This window comes from Sinocyclocheilus rhinocerous, unplaced genomic scaffold (assembly GCF_001515625.1).
Source record: "Sinocyclocheilus rhinocerous isolate Xijiao unplaced genomic scaffold, SAMN03320098_v1.1 scaffold1445, whole genome shotgun sequence".
In the NCBI taxonomy this organism is placed as follows: domain Eukaryota; kingdom Metazoa; phylum Chordata; class Actinopteri; order Cypriniformes; family Cyprinidae; genus Sinocyclocheilus; species Sinocyclocheilus rhinocerous.
In genome coordinates this window covers 26,506-48,165 of record NW_015658652.1, presented here as the reverse complement: position 1 = coordinate 48,165, position 21,660 = coordinate 26,506, and the positions used below count along the sequence as shown (strand labels likewise).

At 41.2% G+C, this 21,660-nt stretch overlaps 1 protein-coding gene across 1 annotated transcript in view; it reads left to right on the top strand.

Moving 5' to 3' along the window:
- The window catches only part of LOC107722800 (teneurin-4-like), a 243,647-nt gene extending 222,333 nt beyond the window's left edge, over positions 1–21,314 (top strand). Inside the window, exons 30-33 of the mRNA XM_016531280.1 lie at positions 6,365–6,661; positions 7,539–9,153; positions 12,190–12,332; positions 18,507–21,314. Coding sequence (XP_016386766.1) covers positions 6,365–6,661; positions 7,539–9,153; positions 12,190–12,332; positions 18,507–19,265 — 2,814 coding nt within the window. The 3' untranslated portion in view covers positions 19,266–21,314. The remainder of the gene's footprint in view (positions 1–6,364; positions 6,662–7,538; positions 9,154–12,189; positions 12,333–18,506) is intronic.
- The last annotated feature ends 346 nt before the right edge of the window (positions 21,315–21,660 follow it).

The following is a 21,660-nucleotide window of genomic DNA, read 5'->3' as shown; positions in this document are numbered from 1 at the left end:
ATATCATATATATATTGTCATACTCCGTTCCGTGTTTTGTGTGTGTTTTCCTCCCCCTACGTGCTCCATGTCTATTTCATGCCCATATTTGGTCTTTCCTGTTTCCGGTTCCTATTATGTTTATTGATCCCAGGTGTTTCTCGTCATCCCCTCGTCATGTCTTGTGTATTTAAAGTGTTTCCTTTTCTTAGTTCCTCGTGCTGTTTTAAATGTCTACTCCTCGTGCTGCATGTGTGTCTCCTGATTCCCCTGTGTTTTCTCCAGTTCGGATATAATAAAGACTGTGAATATTGCAACTCCTTCGTCTCCGTGCTCCTTCGTTCCACCACAGCAGCATAACCGTGACAGAAGACAGCACCAAGGACAGTAAGCGGCACCCCTTCTCCCCATGTTTGTTTTCCATTTTTAAAAGTGTTTTGGTTTTCCGTTTGTTTTCTCCCCGAGATCATGGAAATCGCCACTCGTTTCTCTGCCTTAGTCCGCCGAGATCTCCCCTTCTTCAAGTACGCCTGGGAATCCAGCCGCAGCTCTCTCCAGCCCACCAGCCATTCCGAAGCCAAGCCCGCCAGGGGTGGCACTCTCCAGCCCGCCGGCCATTCCGAAGCCAAGCCCGCCAGCCGTGGCTCTCTCCAGCCCACCGGCCGCAGAACTCTCCAGCCCGCCGACACGCGTTTCAACCCCGAACCTAAAGGGGAATCGAAGGAGGAGAAGGCAGTCGGCTCCAGCCCCAGAGCTCGCTCCAGTGTCGGCTCCAGCGCCCGAATCCAGCCCACAGAGGGCTCCTGTTCCCGAGTTTAGCCCAGGGAGGGCTCCTGTCCCCACGTTTAGCCCAGTGAGGGCTCCTGTCCATGAGTTTAGCCCAGAGAGGGCTCCAGTCCCCGAGTTTAGCCCAGAGAAGGTTCCAGTCCCCGTGTCTAGCACAGAAAGGGCTCCAGTTCCCATGTCCAGCCCAAGGAAGGCTCCAGTCCGCAAGTCAAGCCCAGGGAGGGCCACTGTTTCCGAGTTAGGCCTATGGAGGGCCTCTAAAGACGATATTCTCCCCAAGGATTTTTTTTTGGGGGTAGTATGTGTCCATCCGTAGTGGCCGGGCCGAGTGGCGAGGCCAAGGCCATGGAGGCCTGAGTTCCCAGCTGTAGTAGCTGGGCCGAGTGGCGAGGCCAAGGCCACGGAGGCCGTCCAGTCATGGCCTTCTGAGTTCCCTGCTCCGCCGTGGCCTCCTGAACTGTCTGATCCGCCATGGCCTTCTGAGCTGCCTGCTCCGCCATGGCTCCCCGAGCTCCCTGTTCCGCCAAGGTCTCCCCTGAGTCTCCTGATCTGCCACAGCCTCCTGGGCTCCCTGCTCTGCCATGGCCTCCTGAACTGTCTGCTCCGCCATGGCCTCCTGAACTGCCTGCTCCGCCATTGCTTCCTAGACTGCCTGCTCCGCCATGATTTTGGCCCCGAGCTCTCAGCTCCGCCATGGCCCCTGAGCTCCCTGTGCTGCCATGGCACCCTGGACTGCCGGCCTGGAGATATTCCCTGTGTCCCAGTCCTGCACCAGCCTCCAGGGCGCCCACCCCCCCCCTCCCTGGTGGAATTGCTACGGCGCAGGACACGCCTTCCGGGAGGGGGGAGTAATGTCAGACTCTGTCCCGTGTTTTGTGTGCGTTTTCCTCCCCCCACGTGCTCCATGTGTAACGGGGCGACAGGGACGAGAGACGTGCAGATCCATTTGCAAGCTTTTATTCAAAGACGTGGTCACAAAACAGGCAAGGGTCAGACAATAGCGAACAGCTATGTTGTAGGCAAGACAAAAGAGTAATCCAAGGACAGGCGTGGGTCAAATGACGGCAAACATAATCCAGAGGGCGAAGCAAACGTGTAATCCAACAGACAGGTTATATTCCAGGCAAGGTGCAAACATAGTCCAAAACAGCAAGACAAAGGGATAATCCAAGACAGGCTAATAATCAGGAAACAGGCAATCAGGAAACAAGACATGGCTGGACTAAGTCTAAGAACTGAGACTGGGAACTAAGACAGGAAAAAACTGGCTCCGTAATGTAGCTATCGCTCGGAGAGTGATAAAAACTAAACAATACTCTGCGATCTGAGCAGGAACTGAGTGGGTGTTATATAGTGTGTGTGATTGGTCTCAGGTGAGCGTGTGATTAGCGAAAGGGCAGATGGGAAATGTAGTCCAAGGTAACGTGAAACAGTCTGTGCAATGTGAGAGTCAATATGATGGAAGGGCGACCTCTGGTGGCAATCAGACGGAAAGCCACAGACCGGATTTGTGACACCATGTCTATTTCATGCCCATATTTGGTCTTTCCTGTTTCCGGTTCCTATTATGTTTATTGATCCCAGGTGTTTCTCGTCATCCCCTCGTCATGTCTTGTGTATTAAAAGTGTTTCCTTTTCTTAGTTCCTCGTGCTGTCTTAAACGTCTACTCCTCGTGCTGCGTGTGTGTCTGCTGATTCCCCTGTGTTTTCTCCAGTTCGGATATAATAAAGACTGTGAATACTGCAACTCCTTCGTCTCCGTGCTCCTTCGTTCCACCACAGCAGCATAACCGTGACTCCCAAGTATGTGTATATATATATATATATATATACGCATACATTCATATTTGTGTACTTTGATGTTGAAAACCCCTTTGAGTGCAGACTGTGGAAAGGCTTGGCTTGTAATTATGAACCAAGAGACAATCCATACTGAAATCATTGCGCGACCTTGAGTGACGTGTCAAGTGATATTACGTGGGTGGGTGAATGCGTCAAATTTTGTGTTTGTTTGTGTTTGTGTGTGTGTGTGTTGTATGAGTGGGTGAAGCTGCTGGCTGTGAGGACGTTCATCAAATTGACATGAAGCCAAGAGAATTAAGGGGAGAGATTGGAATGGATACACTTAAAGAAACATATGTGGTATTACAGTGACTTTTTCAGAAAATTATATTACAATGATTTCAACCAATCCATTGAATCATTAGATACATCACAGTGTGTTTCGAATGATGATGTTACTGGCGATACCCAGCCCTAGTAGAAATGTGGGTCACTAGCTGCCTGAAGTATTACTGTGGTCACATGTCCATCACAATGGCTACTACGCACCATCAAGAACAGCTGCCAGGCCACCAAAATTCTCCTTGTCTCCATAGCAACCATGTCTCCTGACAACAACAGAGCTCTGGAAATGTAGTAGTGTAAATTGTTCCCTCACAGTGAGCTCAAATCCCAAAAACCACTGAAGGCTTAATCGCAAGGCCTCGACTGACAGTTTTCTAAATGTTTGCTTTACTTTATTAGAACGGTGTCCTATACTGCCTCCAAACAAACAAAGCCAACACGTGGGCAAGTGTGTTTACTGAAGGAAGCGACAAATCGCACTGAGCAAACAAGATTACAGTTCTTACCACAGCAGTGGACGGGGAAAAATTATAAATGAATGGCAAAGTGACAAGCAAATATTGGATTTGAAGAACAAAAACTTGACTACATTTTGTATGACAGCGGAGAAGAAAATCAAATGCTGTTTGACAGATTTGTTGACTTTTCGAATATGGAATGGGAAATTTGAATTATTGATGGTGAGTTATGTAAACAAACGCTATTTACAAGTTGTTTATTCATTGCCAAAAGTGCATTAGTGACAGTCCTAAGATATTAGCTGAGTTATGAAAAAAAGTGTTGTCTTTTGTTCCTAGTTTTAATCGTTGTTTGTTTGACAAACTGGAGTCGGGTAATCTCAAAGTAGTTGTATTTTGATCAGCAAAGCATGCAAATTTCATCTGGCTGTCAAAGAAGGGAGGGAGAAACATGGCAAGTGTCTGTATAACATTCCCCAATACAGTGTGTTAATTACATGATTTTCGAGAATTTCTATCAGACAAACATCGACTATAATAACGGTTAGTTCACTCAAAAATGACAATTCTTTCATTTACTCATTCTCATGTTGTTCAAACACACAATAACTTAATTTCTTCAATGAAAAAAATAAAGGAGATGTTTTACAGAATGTCCATGCTGCTCTTTTCCTTACAGTGAAAGGAAGAAGACCTGTGACTGTCAAGCTACAAAAAGGACAAAACAGAATAAAATAAATAAATAAAAATAAAATAGTTATATTGTGAAGTATTACATATTATATTTTTCATATATTTTAAAATCTTCAGTGTCACATGATCCTTCAGAAATCATTCTAATATGCTGATTTGCTGCTTAGGAAACATTTATTCTTATTATTATTATTATTATCAATGTTAAAAACAACATGCTGCTTAATATTTTTGGGGAAAGCATATTTTTCAAAATAGCTGCAAATATTTGAAATAGAAATATTTTAATTATAAATGTTTTATCTGTCACATTTATAATTATATTGATCAATTGAATATGTTCTACCTGAATAAGTGTTAATTTTTCTTACTAATACAAATGTTTGAATGACCCCCGTTTTTCCCTCCTTGCCCCAATCCAGTCTTCTTCCTTCCACCCATATCTGCTTTACAAAAGCTTAGTCCGTTTAAAGGAATGTCCAATTTAGGACATTCCCCTTGAGTGGGTTTCCATTCTCCAGAGGCCCAGGATCTTACTGCCAAAATAGCTTTTTTTCCAGCCTGTTGGACCTCTGCTCAACCAGAAACTGGCATGAGCATCCAGCCTTCCCTTTCATTTTTTTTTTCTCCTTTAAACTCATCGCTTCAGTCCCCTGTCATCCTACTCTGGACAAATCAGCCCTTGACAAAAGTTATCTCATCCTCAGAGCCATAAAAGCCTGGCTTTTTGATGCCTTGGTATGTCTTGTAAATAATGCTTAAGTGAATTGTGTAACCAAACAAAATAGTAGAAATATATAGTTTTTGAACTGGATTCGAACATTCTGGATGGATGGATGGATGGATAGATAGATAGATAGATAGATAGATAGATAGATAGATAGATAGATAGACTAGTTCAGATGTGAGTGTTTTCAGGGTATGTTCTCAATCTTGGCATCTTCAGATCAAAGAGTCAAGCTGTATTTGAAAAAGTGAGAGTGAGAGAAATAGGGGCCATATTCATCAGTAGGTGGGTGAGGCTTAAAGGAGTGAGGAGGGGAAAATATCTGCCCTTTATTCTGTCAACCTCTTTGTTCTGTCACCCCCACCGGGAATTATCCTATTCATGAGCTGCTTGCTTTTAATGTAAAATAATCCTCTCAATTAGGTATTAGTGACATTAATTGGCCCCAGTGTAATTGTCCCTTCACAGATGAGAGCTCCCAGCATGCCCATGAGGAGGAGAGAAAGAGAGCTTGCTTGCCGTTCTCCCCCCGCTTTGTCCACCATACCATTGGACCAAAGCCAACAACAACTCGCAAAATCACTTTAAGACTCTGTTAAGCTTTGTCAGCAGTGAGCCAAGCCAGGTACCAGAGTACCTGATGAGAAAAACCAAGATCAATCAAGGAGACATTACAATGAGAAGAGATATGGGGAAATGAGTGACTGTTTGGCCCAAACTTTAGTCAACACTCATGCAACCCTGTAGCTATAATATCACAAAGTGGCTTGGGGAAAAAAATGGCTGGCACATATGCACACTCTAAATCTGCATTATCAGAAATTTGTATGTCAAAATTTTTGAGTTTGTATTCATGCCAGATTTCGAAACATGCTAATAAGCATGTTTATGAAATATTTTTGCCAATTTTATAGTACTTTCTGTTACCGGTCAGAGTAGTACTCTCTTTATATCTGCATTTTAATTCTTAACGTGAAAGTATCGAAAGTGTAGGTATTTTGTGGGCATGCTAATACATTGTTAACATTCAGTTAGGTCTGTCTGGATGCTCCATATTATCCACTAGTACCTAAATTCACATCGCAGCAATAAAGATTCTAGTGCATTGTGCCAAGGGGTGAAGGTATTAAGGTCTCTAAATCCTTGATCGCCCTGTGTGTGCCTTTGGGATTACCAGCCATGTAGAACTAGTTCTCAGCTCTGATCTCAGCATGTTCCGGGGTCAGAGGGCTCTGCACATTCAAAATGAGCCAAAAGCTCAGTATGACATGTCATTCAAACAATGTAGTGGGCTTTGAACTTCATATGCAACTCAAGTGCCATTGTTTTCCTCCTTCTGCAAATACAGTGTAAGCTATCTACCCCTCAATAATTCCTTCCTTAAAGGCATGACAAAAGAGCTTCTCTCATTCTTTTTGTTTTAACATGCAGCAAACAAAGACATCAGTCAATTAAAAAGCTTGTGTCCTTTAGAGGTATGAAGATGAAAGTAAAAAAAGAGTAAAACATAGAGTTTCAGAGACGACAGTAGATCCTATCAAATCCATGTGTAGAATTCAGAGGCCTAAACTTCCTATCTTCCTTTTTTTGGTAGGTTCATAACAGGAACTTGTTATCCATGGATTTTGACCGCGTAACCAGGACCGAGAAAGTCTATGACGACCACAGGAAGTTCACCTTGAGGATCCACTATGACCATGCAGGAAGACCTACTTTGTGGGCACCAAGTAGTCGGCTAAACGGTGTCAATGTTACCTACTCACAGGGCGGCCACATCGCCGGCATCCAGAGGGGCACTATGTCAGTCCGAATGGAATATGACCTAAATGGGAGAATCACCTCAAAGATATTTGCAGATGGAAAGACATGGAGCTACACCTACCTTGAAAAAGTAAGCATCTTTATCTAGAAAATAATGAGGTTGAAAAATAATCACTAGTTCTCTGTTCTGTAGTGATCTCTTTGTTGAACCCTGTTAATTTGTTACATTAATAAGCTATAACCTTGCGTGCTTCAGCAATGATCCCTGTCTAATATACTGCTTGTGTTATGCATTGTTACCACATGCAGCCTGACAACGAACTTGTTCCTAAAAAATCACTGAAAAACATAAAATATCACTGTCTTGTTAATTAGAACCAATATCTGAGAAATGTAAGACCTTACCATGTAATTCAAAATACCTCTGTTTAGAATACGGAAATGATGAGATACCAATATATGGGTTTAAAAGTATTCATAAACCCTAAATTCACTCTCTTTAATGTTTCTTGCCATTCTAAAATGGCCATGTGCTGCTGAGATCAGTAGCCTCAAAGGAAAAATAATAAAAAAATAAATCAATTTAAAATAATAATAATAATAATAATAACAAGAGCGGCTTCCTGTTGAAATATAAACTCCAGAATATCCTCCCACTGACCTCCATATAAGGTGACATTATTAAAAATGGTATCAGGGGAGGGTGGGGGTATGATGACTTAATCCTCATTAAATGAGATGTTGCCCTTCTTCATTTCTCAGTCAGTGTTCTAGAGCAGCATATTTGTAATTTTTATGCACCCTGAAGTGATTCTGTGACAACCTACAGTTTGTTGTACAGTTATTCATGTGGTGCAATGTGACTCCTGGGTACTTTGTGACCTTCAGTTTCACTGGGTGGAGAATTTTACATTTAACTGTTTGAAGTGCTCTCAGAATGTGTTGGGAATTACTGTGCTTCATTAAATCAGCTTACTGAGCATCGTTTTGTCATTTTCCTTTGACAGTCCATGGTGCTGCTACTATACAGCCAGCGACAATACATCTTCGAGTTTGACAAGAACGATCGCCTTTCTTCAGTAACCATGCCCAATGTGGCCAGGCAGACCTTGGAGACCACCCGTTCCATCGGTTATTACAGAAACACGTACAGGCCACCTGAGGGCAACGCCACAGTTTTGCAAGATTACAGCGAAGATGGACTGCTTCTGCAAACCATCCACCAAGGAACGGGGCGCAGAGTCATCTACAAGTATGGCAAACTCTCCCGTCTGCTGGAAATCCTTTATGATACAACGCGGATTGCCTTTTCTTATGATGAATCTGCAGGCATGCTGAAAACGGTGGGGCTTCAAAGTGAAGGCTTTGCATGTACCATACGCTACAGACAGATTGGACCGCTCATCGACAGACAGATCTTTCGTTTCAGTGAAGAGGGCATGGTGAATGCCCGGTTCGACTACAACTACGACAACAGCTTCCGGGTCACCAGCATGCAGGCGGTCATCAATGAAACCCCCTTACCTATTGACCTCTATCGCTACGATGACGTCTCAGGCAAAACTGAGCAGTTTGGCAAGTTCGGAGTCATCTACTATGATATTAACCAGATCATTACCACAGCTGTCATGACTCACACCAAACACTTTGATGCCTATGGACGAGTTAAAGAGGTGCAGTATGAGATTTTCCGTTCGTTGATGTTCTGGATGATGGTACAGTATGACAACATGGGGCGAGTGGTGGCCAAGGAGCTTAAAGTGGGGCCCTATGCAAATACCACCCGTTACGCCTACGAGTATGATGCTGATGGCCAACTCCAAGTGGTGTCCATCAATGACAAGCCTCTTTGGCGCTACAGCTATGATCTGAATGGAAATTTGCACCTCCTTAGTCCCGGTAATAGTGCCAGACTTACACCACTACGCTATGATATTCGGGACCGCATTACTCGATTAGGTGACGTGCAGTACCGGTTGGACGAGGATGGATTCCTCAGGCAGAGAGGCAATGACTTCTTCGAGTATAACTCTGCTGGGTTGCTTGTTAAAGCCTACAACAAAGTTAATGGTTGGACCATCAAGTACCGCTATGATGGCTTAGGCAGGAGAGTGTCCAGTCGAAACAGCCAAGGCCACCATCTGCAATTCTTCTACGCAGACTTGTCCAGTCCCACCAGAGTCACGCACATGTACAATCACTCAAGCTCAGAGATCACCTCACTCTACTATGACCTTCAGGGCCACCTCTTTGCCATGGAGTTGAGCAGTGGGGATGAGTTCTACGTGGCCTGTGACAACATCGGTACACCGTTGGCTGTATTCAGTGGTGCTGGTCTCATGATCAAACAGATCCTGCACACAGCTTTTGGAGAAGTGTATTTGGACTCCAACCCAAGTTTCCAGCTAGTAATAGGCTACCAGGGTGGCCTTTATGAGCCCCTTACTAAGCTTGTCCACATGGGACGCAGAGATTACGATGTTCTTGCAGGCCGATGGACCACTCCGGAGCATGATGTTTGGAAGCGACTCAACAGCAACAACATTGTACCCTTCAACCTCTACATGTTTAAGAACAACAACCCACTGAGCAACAACCAAGAAACCAAGTGCTACATGACAGGTAAACACATACTTTCTTATGAATCTTTTGTTGAAACACACAGAGGGTGACGTTATTTAATACATCCATCCATCTATCTATTATCCAAAACGCTTGCCCTATGTATGGTCACAGGGATTCTGGAGCCTATGCCAACACCTCAGGCCGAAGGCTGGGAGGGCTATTAAATAGCCTGTAAATAACTCCACTGTTACATTTTACCTTCAACAATCTAAAACACCATGAGCACCTGGTGCCAAGAATCCTTGCACTAGAGTGATTATTTTTCAGGCTCTCGTCCCAGCCCCAGCTTGTGAGCAATGACAGCACAACAAAGTCCCCTTTGTTCTTCATTCAGGTTGTTCCTCTGAAATATCCCATCAGTCTTTGCTTCCCCAGCCTGTGCAGGAGGTAAATATTAGTGAATGCTCCCCAGTGTTAGACAAATAACGCAAAGGAGTCCATGGAACTAGAAGCTAGTGGCTGAATCGCTTTTCACTCCACTTGAAAGTGAAGTCGCAATCTTCAAAATATTATAGTCACATTTGAAGTCTATAACAGTGAATGCATGCTGGTTTTTGACTAAAATCAAAGCCTTGGTTCGTGCCCTTGCTATCAAAGGAAATGAACACTATAGAATCAAGATATTGGTTGTTTATGTTAGAGCAGCCTTGTTCTAGTGTGTTCCTCTGTGTATTTCCTTTGCGTATCCTGTCGAAAAGATTTGTGGCGAGATGAGCCCTTGTTCTCTGATAATTCATATGCAACATTCATACACTTTATTTTGTATGAGTTTATTTGGAGTGCTGCAGCAACCCTGCCCCTAACCTTTACCTTGGATGTAACAAAAGTGAACCTCATGAGAATTTCCCAGAACAATTTTTGCCTTTCATATAGCACCACTACAAAATACTATACCTGGTTACTTGTTTATGTTGTACATTGAATAGCAAATAACACAAATATACTGCTACACCAACTAGACCAGAACTAACCAGCATTTTCTAAACTAGCCTATGGTAGTTTTTGCTGGCTTTTTCAGAAGGATATAGCATATGTATGCAAATATTACTGTGGACTAGCCATATTTCAAGCTCAGCTAAATACCTAGCCGCTAGGCTGTAGCCTACATCATTAAAGTTAGCTTTGAAGAAGAAAATCTAAAGATTCTGCTGGATATTAGATGTACTTGAGTGGGCTGTCAACCTTTTATGAAGGATGGCATTGACATTTTCATTCCTCTCTGACAAACAGAAGGGTCCTTTCATTGTTCTTAATCACATTCATATTTAAAACAACTCTGTCAAGTGCCTTAAATAAAGGAGCAGTCGTACGTGTGCACTTCATTGCTATAACAATGTCTCTTCTATCCGTGACTAATGTATTTGATGTGGCATGGAAAAATCACTAAAAAGGCCATTTGATTTAGGTAAGGTTCATACTCTCTGTATATTATAATTTGATTCACTATCCATGATAATGCTTATGAATATGCACAAATACAAAAATACATATTCTGATTATAGAAAGGGTGACACATGTGGTCACAGCATGATATATATGATTATCAAGCACACCAGCAGATCTCAGACATCAAGTTTCTCACATGCCGGATGTAATTTTATCAGTGTTTTGTGTGGACAAAGTGCTACAAATGATCATCTTCTTTTTTTTTTTTTGGAGATTTGGAAATGAACGCTATAGAATCACAATATCGGTTGTTTGTTAGAGCAGCCTTGTTCTAGTGTGTTCCTTTGTGTATTTCCTTTGAGTATCCTGTCGAAAAGATTTGTGGTGAGATGAGCCCTTGTTCTCTGAAAATGCATATGCAATATTCATACACTGAGCTTATTTGGAGTGCTGTAGCAACCCTGCCCCTAACCCTTACCTTGGATGCAGCAAAAGTGAACCTCGTGAGAGTTTTCCAGAACAATTTTTACCTTTCATGTAGCACCTCTACAAAATACTATACCTGGTTACTTGCTTATGTTGTGCATTGTATACCATTCTCCAAAATGCAACGGTGTTGTGTTTCTTATGATTTTTCTTGTGAAAATCTGGTTAATTATGCTCACCAGCAAATAAGCACATACTGGTGCACCAACTATACCAGAACTAACCAGCATTTTCTAAACTAGCATGTGCTACTGTAGTTTTTCTGACTTTTCTGAAGAATATAGCATATGCATGCTAATATTACTACGGACTAGCCATATTTTAAGCTCAGCTAAACACCTAGCTGCTAGGCTGTAGCCTACATCATTAAAGTTAGCTTTGAAGAAGGAAATCTAAAAATTCTGTTGGATATTAGATGTACTTGAGTGGGCTGTCCGCCTTTTATGAATGATGGCATTGACATTTTCATTCCTCTGAAATACAGAAGGGTCCTTTCATTGTCCTTAATCAAATTCATATTTAAAACAACTCTGTCAAGTGACACAGCCTTAAATAAAGGAGCAGTCGTCAGTGTGCACTTCATTGTTATAGCAATGTCTCTTCGAACTATGACTAATGTGTTTGATGCAGCAGGGAAAAATCAATAGGCCATTTGATTTTGGTAAGGTTCATACTCTGTATATTATAATATGAATCGCTATTCATGCTAATGCCTATGAATATGCACAAAAACAAAAATACATTTTCTGATTATAGAAAGGGTGACACATATGGTCACAGCATGAAACATGTATGATTATCAAGCACTCCAGCAGATCTCAAACATCAAGTTTCTCACATGCCGAATGTGATTTTATCGTTTTTGTATGTGTGAACAAAATGCTACAAATGATCATCTTTTTTTGGAGATTTGCCACTTCCTGTGGAGGATTAATCATATTTAGTCCAGTCTCTGAAACTAGTGTTGCCTGTAATGACTGCGTGAGCTTATTTCAAGAAGGAGCTCACTTGGCATGTGTCCTGATTTGCAATGAATCATGCTTTTGTGGTGTAGTTCGCCCCAAATAGAGTAAATCGTTGTACAGGAATTATCAGTGAGTGCTGCAGTTACCTTTTGCTCTGCTGTAAGTGTAGTTCATCACAGCATTTCTCTTTCAACAGATGTTAACAGCTGGCTAGTGACATTTGGTTTCCAGCTATACAACGTCATACCTGGCTACCACAAACCTGTCACGGACACCATGGAGCCTTCTTACGAGCTCATTCACACTCAGATGAAGACTCAGGAGTGGGATAGCACCAAGGTAATTCGTCCAACAAATTTGTCTTTTTGTTTGCCCACCTCTTTAAAAACACACCTGGCCTTTGACTCTATCTTCAGGCTTTATTTGCAGTACCTTTACCTTTCAGTTTGCCGCCTCCCAAAGGAGTTCACAGCAATCAACCCAGATGCTCGTGTGAATAAGCGCGGCCTCTGCTCTGGCTGCTCAAGCCAAGGGAAAGGGGTCAAGCTAAAGAGCCCTTGTAATAGGACTGCCATTAGGGAAATTCAGTCCAAATTTCCTCCAGCAGCAGCCATTGATTTCAGCTCAGTCTTTCACACTCTTTAGCTCTCTAAAAGATGTTGTCTCCCTCTCTTTCCCTATCTTTATGCTTCTTTGTCTCAACGTTCCCTGTTTTTCTCAGTCTCAGACATGCACTGATTATCGAGCCTCCTTTAAGCCATCTGAATAATTGAGAAGCCAGTTGGACATGGTGGCGGCTCTTTTGGCTGTTGTTAAGGACGCCTTACCTCTTAAGCTGTCCTGGCTCAAACTAATGGTTCTTTCGAGAAGATAAAGGGGTATATAGGGTATAATTGGTAGCTGACACTTCAAATACTTTTGGGAAGTTTGCATATCCTTTGGTGTAAAATGCTGTACTCTATCTAAAATTATTTTAAACAGCTTTTTTCATAATTTCACAATTTAATTAATTATTTAAAACAATTTAAAAATTGTATATTATATTATCATATTCAGTTTTCAACATTGATAATAGCTCAACTTTGCCATCACAGGAATAAATTACATTTTAAAATATATTAAAATAGAACAATAAAACAGTTCTTTTAAACTGTAATAATAAATTATAATATTAATGTTTTTGTTTCAAGTTACTGGTTTTTATCAAGTAAATGTAGCCTTGGTGAGACTTCTTGACTGGGACTCAAATCGCTTGTTACAGAAGATATTCTTGTTACATTCATTCATATAATTCTAACCTAAAATTATGATATTGATTTAAAAAAAAATCGACTTTAACTTTATTTCACACCATTCATACTGTACACTGAAAAAAAGTATATAAACAATTTTCACTCAGAAATTGCAAGTAAAGTTCACAAATAATTACAAAGAAATGGCAGTTAAAACATTGAATTAACATACTTCAGTAATCTTTGTTTTATTTACAACTTCGAAAATAATTTTTACAGTGTAGTGGTAGCTATATATTCCTCTCAATAAATCTAAAAAAAGTCAAAACTCAGGAATATTGTAAAAATGAGCTTTTTATTTGATCAAATTTATTTAATACCCATTTTTTTGAAAATCCAGAAAAGATCATGAAAATATATATTGTGTTGATAGCATTTTATAAATTTGCTCGTACCGTGATTTTCTACTGCCCACTTCTATGAGCTATATGGATGTATAAAAGCAACTTAAACTACTTGAATTTTAAAACTGATAGGCTTGTATGGTAAGTCCAGTCCCCTTGATGGTAAGAACTTCCATTCCATGCACCAAACAGTATAAGCAGCACAACCTCAAAGTATCAGGCACTATAATAAGCTGAGATATGTGATTTTAAATGTAATGTGATGGAGCTATTTGAAGCCGTCAGCCTGGCAGGTTTCATATGGCTTTCACACATTCGAGGAGAACTGAAGTATCCCAAAAAGGACTTTCAAGTTTTAGACACCACAGATTTTGTTTTTATTTAGTTGAGTTATGAGATAAAACAGTCTCTTTCAGAGAGTTCTGTTGGGTTTTGATGGCCATGCAGACTCACCTACCGACTAAATATCTCTGTTTTAGAAGGTATTAAACCACACTTGTCCTAATGAATTCTCTTTTGGGAACCAATCATTATAATTTAATGAAGAGCAAACAGTCTCCTCTCATAGTGTGCTCTTGCTTACAAAGCTGTTTAAATTGTCAGGGCGTGTATTTAAAACGTTTCCACCAATGCAAAACATTAAAAAATTAGGGCTCAGTTACTTGAGGCCTTTGGATCCAACCATCATCTCCATCAACAGAGTGGGAAATAAACTTTTCTAGTGTGACCACTTCTCAAAACCTGTGAAAAGTTAAAAGAATTGCACTTGAAGGGTTTTTTTTTTCTTTGGGAGTGGTGTGGGCTGACTTGAAATCAACTTGGACACAATGGAAAGATGCAACGATGGACTCTGTTGGGCAGCAATCGCAACCCTCAAGGGAGACTCCCCCTCTGTCATGTACCTTGTAGGGTTCCTCTCATGTGGGAACTTCAGAAGTGCATACAATACCTCTTGCAAGGCTGCTCTCAAAAGAGCCTAATTCAATTCCAAACCCTTGCTTGAATTTTCCATTTCAAATGTTCAATGTTTCAGATGTTACATTGTATATAAATGTATATATATTCTTTACGAGTACAAACGTTTGAATGTTTACTCTGAGACTGAAACTTTACTTTGGAACTGAGACTGAAAAAGAATGATCTGTGTCCCACAGTCCTTTGCATAGTTACCCATAAATCAGCTCTTGCTGGCTCAACCCCACATGTAGATTTTTCGCTTTTATTAGGGGGCAGTAAACAATTTTAATTGCCAACCAATTTGCTTTTTGGCAATGTAATTGTGGGGTCATGCAGGGTCTTTTAAAGCAGCTGCATTTAAAAAAATTAAAAAAATACTACTACTAATGGCCTTGCAGCTGTACTGCTGCTCTTTTGAGTCTAAAGTGGGTTGTTTATGCCATAATGCCCATGTTAAATTTACAAGACCTGCAGTGCAGAATATCTGAAGGCATAGAGAAAATGACCCTTCATTACCAGTAGCTATTTTTCCTCCATTTTTTTTTTCTGGCTGAAATTTCATATTTTGCAACTATTAAGAAACCCTACTACCTAGTACCTACACAAAAACAACTGTAGGAGTGATGCTACTGTGCGTCTTACAGAGAACATGGGTTATATTTCACTCCTAAAGTAAAAGAAAAACAAACAAACAAAAAACAAGAAATTATATTCAGCATTTAAAAAAATGAGTGTGACATTATTTTCATGACAATTAAGCACATTAATTCTCCCAAAGTTCTCATTGACACAATGTTATTACCAAACTAACGTTCTGATTAAATAAAGATATTACAACCATGGTGTTTTAATTACTATTTACATTTTTATAGAGTTAATATAACAAAATATGACAAATTTATCACACTTTATTTTACAGTATGTGTACTTACAGTGTACTTATCCAAGAACGTACTGGGTAGTACAAGGTAACTACATGGGATCAGGTTAGGTTTAGGGGTAGGTTCAGGGTTAGTACATAGTTATTACCCAGTTATTTTAATTGCTATAATAAGAACATAGTATGTACTCACGGAACAGTACTGTAAAATAAAGTGCTACCGACAAATCTTTTGTAATTGACTCAATGTAATTTATATTTATATTTATTTTTATGAACTAATCCTTGAGAATTGTGAGAAAAAAAGTGCTTAATTATCGTAAATATCAAATCAAATACTGCCCCAATGGAATTAATGGTCATAAAGTTATGCTTTGTTGTCATTATACAAAATACAATTTAATATATAGAAATTATATTTTTTCCCTTTTGATTTTGGTGTGAAATATGGACTTTGGCTTTGAGATTCACCTGCTCAATCCTGTGTTCTTACTCTTAGCCAGCATTTCCTAATTGAATTGGAGTTTTTTGGATAGGAGTTCTGTTACTTCTAACACTGAACATGATAGATTTAGTGCTCTGAACATTTCCAGCAACAGTTGGATAGTGAGCGCTGACTTTTTGTCACTCTCTTTCTCCTTGTCATTTAGACTCCCAGGGTCTTAAAGACCTGTGTGGATGAAAAAGGATGTAAATGTGCTGGCTGATATTCACTGGATGTCCGCAGATTGATTTTGACTTTGATCAGAGCCCTGTGCTGATAGGCTTCCATGCTGTCTTACCACCCAGTGCTATTTGAATGATGTATTCCTTTTTTTTTTTGGTCAGAGAAAACTCAAAATAGGTAGGTTGCAGCATAAACTGCCCTCACCATCCATTTTGTGGTGAGGTGAGCTGGCATATTTGCTTATAGTACTGCAAATTTAATGTGGATAGCAGCCAATATAATTCAATATTGAAGATTTCAAATCTGAGCACAGTTTGAGTCGTCATTGAGATCTCTTCTGAAACTCTAGAGAAGGCACATGTGAGATTAGCGGGGTCTTTTAATCAGGAGAAACATGTGAGGAACAGGGAACTCCATTTGCTTTCCATTAAATCTTATCACTGTCTAGGAAAAACAGTTGAGTCATTAAAGAGGCCTTTTGTTTCTTTTCAAGTTCAGTAACTTAATCTGTAGTGAAGGGCGACACTCAGAGAGCAAAAAGGAGGCAAAGGGAGAGAAGGGGACATATACTCTGAGGGAGTCATATCAGATAACATGAGAACTTTGTTTCAGTGCCAGTGCTTCAGCTGGACTCTGTTTCTCCTTCCGGACAGGAGCCCTGGAGTCTGACACCCAGAACACACTTTTTCTAGGACTAGAACAATCCATCTGCACGCTTAGGTCGCTCATGGTTATCTAAATCTTCTCTTGGGGCGAAGGTTTCCCATCAAGTCACATTAAAGAGAGGATGACTTATTACTGCATTACTGTTGGCCTAAAGAGAGAGTCTTGTATTCAGTTTTCCTCATGGGAACCTGTTTACTCCCTACAAACAAAAGTTATTCAAGAGTTGAAGAGTCGGATCAGCACATTTAGAAGATCTTAAAAAAAAAAATCGCCTGATCCACACTTCACACCTGAACATAAAATAGAATGGGTTATGCTATGTAGTTATATCAGGAAATGTGTAATGTTTGAAGTGTTAATGAAGCAGCACGATTCTTGGTTGAGGGGAAAGTCGAGCAGCTGAACGTGGGGGTAGGATGAGTTTCCCGCTGAGATCACCCATCTTGCACAAACCATCAGGAAATGTTACTTACTCCCAGGAAATAGCAGCAGAGAAGGCGGTGGGCGCAATGACGCCTGCCACTGGAAGAGATAACATAATGAATGTGAAAATCATATGCAAGGATTTACAACGCACAGTGTTTTGCTGAGATGAAACATGTCATAATATGTCACATTCAATCAATACCGCTACCAACCTCACTGTGGCCAACAGTAATTGCGAATGTTGTTTTGGAGATGCAATATCATACGTTTAATTTATTCACTCGATGAAAGTAGTCACCCATGATCAATGTGAAATCCACAAGAAGTTGATGCCAGGACACTCAAAGGGTTTTGTTTGTCTTCTTGCAGTCCGTTCTGGGGGTACAATGTGAAGTCCAGAGCATATCAGATAACATGAGAACTTTGTTTCAGTGCCAGTGCTTCAGCTGGACTCTGTTTCTCCTTCCGGACAGGAGCCCTGGAGTCTGACACCCAGAACACACTTTTTCTAGGACTAGAACAATCCATCTGCACGCTTAGGTCGCTCATGGTTATCTAAATCTTCTCTTGGGGCGAAGGTTTCCCATCAAGTCACATTAAAGAGAGGATGACTTATTACTGCATTACTGTTGGCCTAAAGAGAGAGTCTTGTATTCAGTTTTCCTCATGGGAACCTGTTTACTCCCTACAAACAAAAGTTATTCAAGAGTTGAAGAGTCGGATCAGCACATTTAGAAGATCTTAAAAAAAAAAATCGCCTGATCCACACTTCACACCTGAACATAAAATAGAATGGGTTATGCTATGTAGTTATATCAGGAAATGTGTAATGTTTGAAGTGTTAATGAAGCAGCACGATTCTTGGTTGAGGGGAAAGTCGAGCAGCTGAACGTGGGGGTAGGATGAGTTTCCCGCTGAGATCACCCATCTTGCACAAACCATCAGGAAATGTTACTTACTCCCAGGAAATAGCAGCAGAGAAGGCGGTGGGCGCAATGACGCCTGCCACTGGAAGAGATAACATAATGAATGTGAAAATCATATGCAAGGATTTACAACGCACAGTGTTTTGCTGAGATGAAACATGTCATAATATGTCACATTCAATCAATACCGCTACCAACCTCACTGTGGCCAACAGTAATTGCGAATGTTGTTTTGGAGATGCAATATCATACGTTTAATTTATTCACTCGATGAAAGTAGTCACCCATGATCAATGTGAAATCCACAAGAAGTTGATGCCAGGACACTCAAAGGGTTTTGTTTGTCTTCTTGCAGTCCGTTCTGGGGGTACAATGTGAAGTCCAGAGGCAGCTGAAGTCTTTCGTCCGGTTGGAGCGGTTTGACCAGATCTACAGATCGAGTGATTCCGGTTGCCCTCAAACGCCCCTCCGCACGCTCTTCGCCACAGGGGCCTCGCTCTTCGGGAAAGGTGTGAAAGTAGCCATCCGGGAGGGCCGTGTTGCTGCTGACATCATCAGCCTGGCCAACGAGGATGGGCGGCGGATCGCGGCGGTCCTGGACAAGGCCACCTACCTGCAGGATCTACACTTCACCATCGCAGGATTGGACACGCACTACTTTGTCAAATCGGGACCGGTAGAGGGCGACCTATCTCTGCTAGGCATGACAGTGGGCCAGCGTACGCTGGAGACGGGTGTAAATGTAACTGTCTCACAGGTCAACACAGTCCTCAGTGGCCGTTCGCGCCGCATAACCGACATCCAACTGCAGTACGGTACGCTGTGCCTCAACGTTCGCTACGGCAGCAGCCAGGATGAAGAGAAGGTCCATGTGCTGGAGCTTGCACGTCAGAGGGTCGTCGCAGCCGCCTGGGCTCGTGAACGCCACAGACTCCGGCAAGGAGAAGAGGGCTCTCGAGCTTGGACAGACGGGGAGAGGCAGCAACTCCTGAGTGCCGGACACGTGCAGGGCTACGAGGGCTTCTACATCGTATCGGTCGACCAGTTCCCAGAGTTGGCCGACAACGTAAATAACATCCACTTCTTGCGACAGACTGAGATGGGTCACAGGTGACATGAACGTGAGGGGAACCCGTGCTCGGACTCAGCGTCCAGGACTTCTTGCCAAAGACAAGTTGCGTTTGTGACCATATTATGTTACTTTATTTTTATGTTGACTGTGTCAGACTTATTTTATTAATACATGACGTACATGGTTGAAAACAGTTGCACTGTTTCGACAGCAGAGTGCCCTTCTCTCTTTTGGTAATTCTTAAACCCCCTTTGCCCTTCGTGTGCGGCTGCTAGAAGACGGCATATGGCAGTGTCGGTGGTTTATTCAGTTCTGCCTTCGAGTTTGTGGGTTTGCTCAAAGGAATATAGGAAGAAGGCTGGTAATGCATTATGCTCACTGGCTCAGCCTGCTGCCAGACGAGCAGACTGTTATTCACAAGCTTCACTCCACTCTGCCTTTTCCCGCGCCTCAGCCAAGGAGAGACCTCTTTTAATCGCTTCTTTTTATACTTGAAAGCCCACCGGCTGTGTCATACTTAAACTAAGGACATTGGTGTTTGCAGTGCATTGCTACCAGTTCAGATTCCTAGCTGAACCCATCTCATGTTCAAAACTTGTTGTGGTGTCTTGTAATATTTTGGGACTGGATGGCTTGCTGGTAACATTCATTTTTTTTAATTATTAATTTTATTTCTAATTTTGACCAAATGGCTTAAAACATGAATAGAAAGGAAAAAGAAGAATGAAGTATGCACACTTAAAATCTGGAAAATTGACAGAAATTTAGGAAACAAATAGGAAATAGGTAGCCCCAAGGTCTTTAAAGGTACTTTTGAATATGAAACGACACTGATTGAAAGAAATTAGCTCCAAAACCTAGTGAGCTGCTTACCTAGACACCATTTAAGGGTCATTCTGATTTGACAGCTGTTCCAATAGGTAGTTAGATTTAGTTTTATTCAAGGCAGTGTCGCCTTTGTTTTGAAGGCAAGTAAAAAAATCCAATATGGCCGACAAGTTGAGGGAAATGTTGATTAAAATAGGGAATTAAATATAAAAATTTGTATAAAGTATCAATAATAGTAATCTGAGCTACTATTTTATGGACTCTTTATCCAATATTTCTGTGCCGTGTATTCTTATGCATATTAGAGTATCATGCATTTAGCATAGCAACATGCTAACATCAAACTCTATTACAATCAATTCTCCCATGTTATTCGTGCGCCGTGCGGAGATCCAGATTAATCACTTATGATGGTTCCTTCTTGTTAGGGTGCTGTCTATGAAGGCAGATCCCTGTGTAGGTGGTATACAGCAAGGCAGCTCGCTAGGTTTTGGAATGGAGCTACTGAGACTATGAGAAGGTTGTTTTTTAATAAAATAGTTTGAGGTCAACACGTTATTTCATGGTAACCTTCACATAAAACAGTATAACAATTGTGAAAGAATACAAAAATGTGAACATTTGTCCCTTTTTATTGCTAATTGTTGTACTTGAACAATGCCTAGTGTTTCAACACATGGAATAAAGTCCAGAAAAGTTGGTCAATTCAATTAATTTGTTTTCATGGTTAAAACAAAGAGTTGCATATAGACCATTCCTAAGAATGACAGTATTTATTTTAGTGCTGTGTTTTTTAGAGGAGTATACATCCTCATGTTTGTCAGTGAAATAAACGCTTCAAGCGTAAAGCGGCATGAATGCTTAAAAAAAATTAAGCACATTACTTAAACGTGCACTCAGACTCCTTTTTTTAAAAGAAATGTACTGAGTGCTGCAAGCACTGCACATTGTGGTAAGGAAAGGTGACAACCCCTCTGAACAGCCTTTGCCCCAAAGGTCTCCCAAGCAGGGGCAATGTCGTAAGTGCTCTGAATGTGAAAGTCTGCAAGCTGCCTGAAATGCATTAAAGCCTGAAGGTGCGTCGTTTGGAGGTTGAAACGCACATCAACCCACCATCTGGATACGAGAACTTCAAAGAGCATCTATATCTGGTTGGATGGTGTTAATATGTCGGACATGATGGCACATTGGCTCTTCACATTAGCGTTTGGTATATGAATCTGCCCCTGCTGTCACTCTTGGGGAAATCTTGGGGATGGTCACCAAGATGAATAGATCAAGTGTATTAAGCTGTATAATATTGTCAAGCATATTTTGGTTTAGTTTACTGTCATTGAATGCAGTAACATCATGAGTCTGACAATATCGCTGTATTTACAAAGAACGATGATGAATGAAGGAAAAAATGCAACGTATTAAATTGCACTGACATGCATCGTAAGGCTTTTTTTTCTAAACTTTTGGACTCATTTGGACTTTTCGTTTGTTCTCAACACTGTGTTTCTAAATGCTTCTGTTTGAAAATGTAAATAAGATGACAAGAAATGGGCTGTAAATACAGTGCAAATGTAGATACCTTTTAGAGCTACAGCAGTGAATCTGTGTAGTC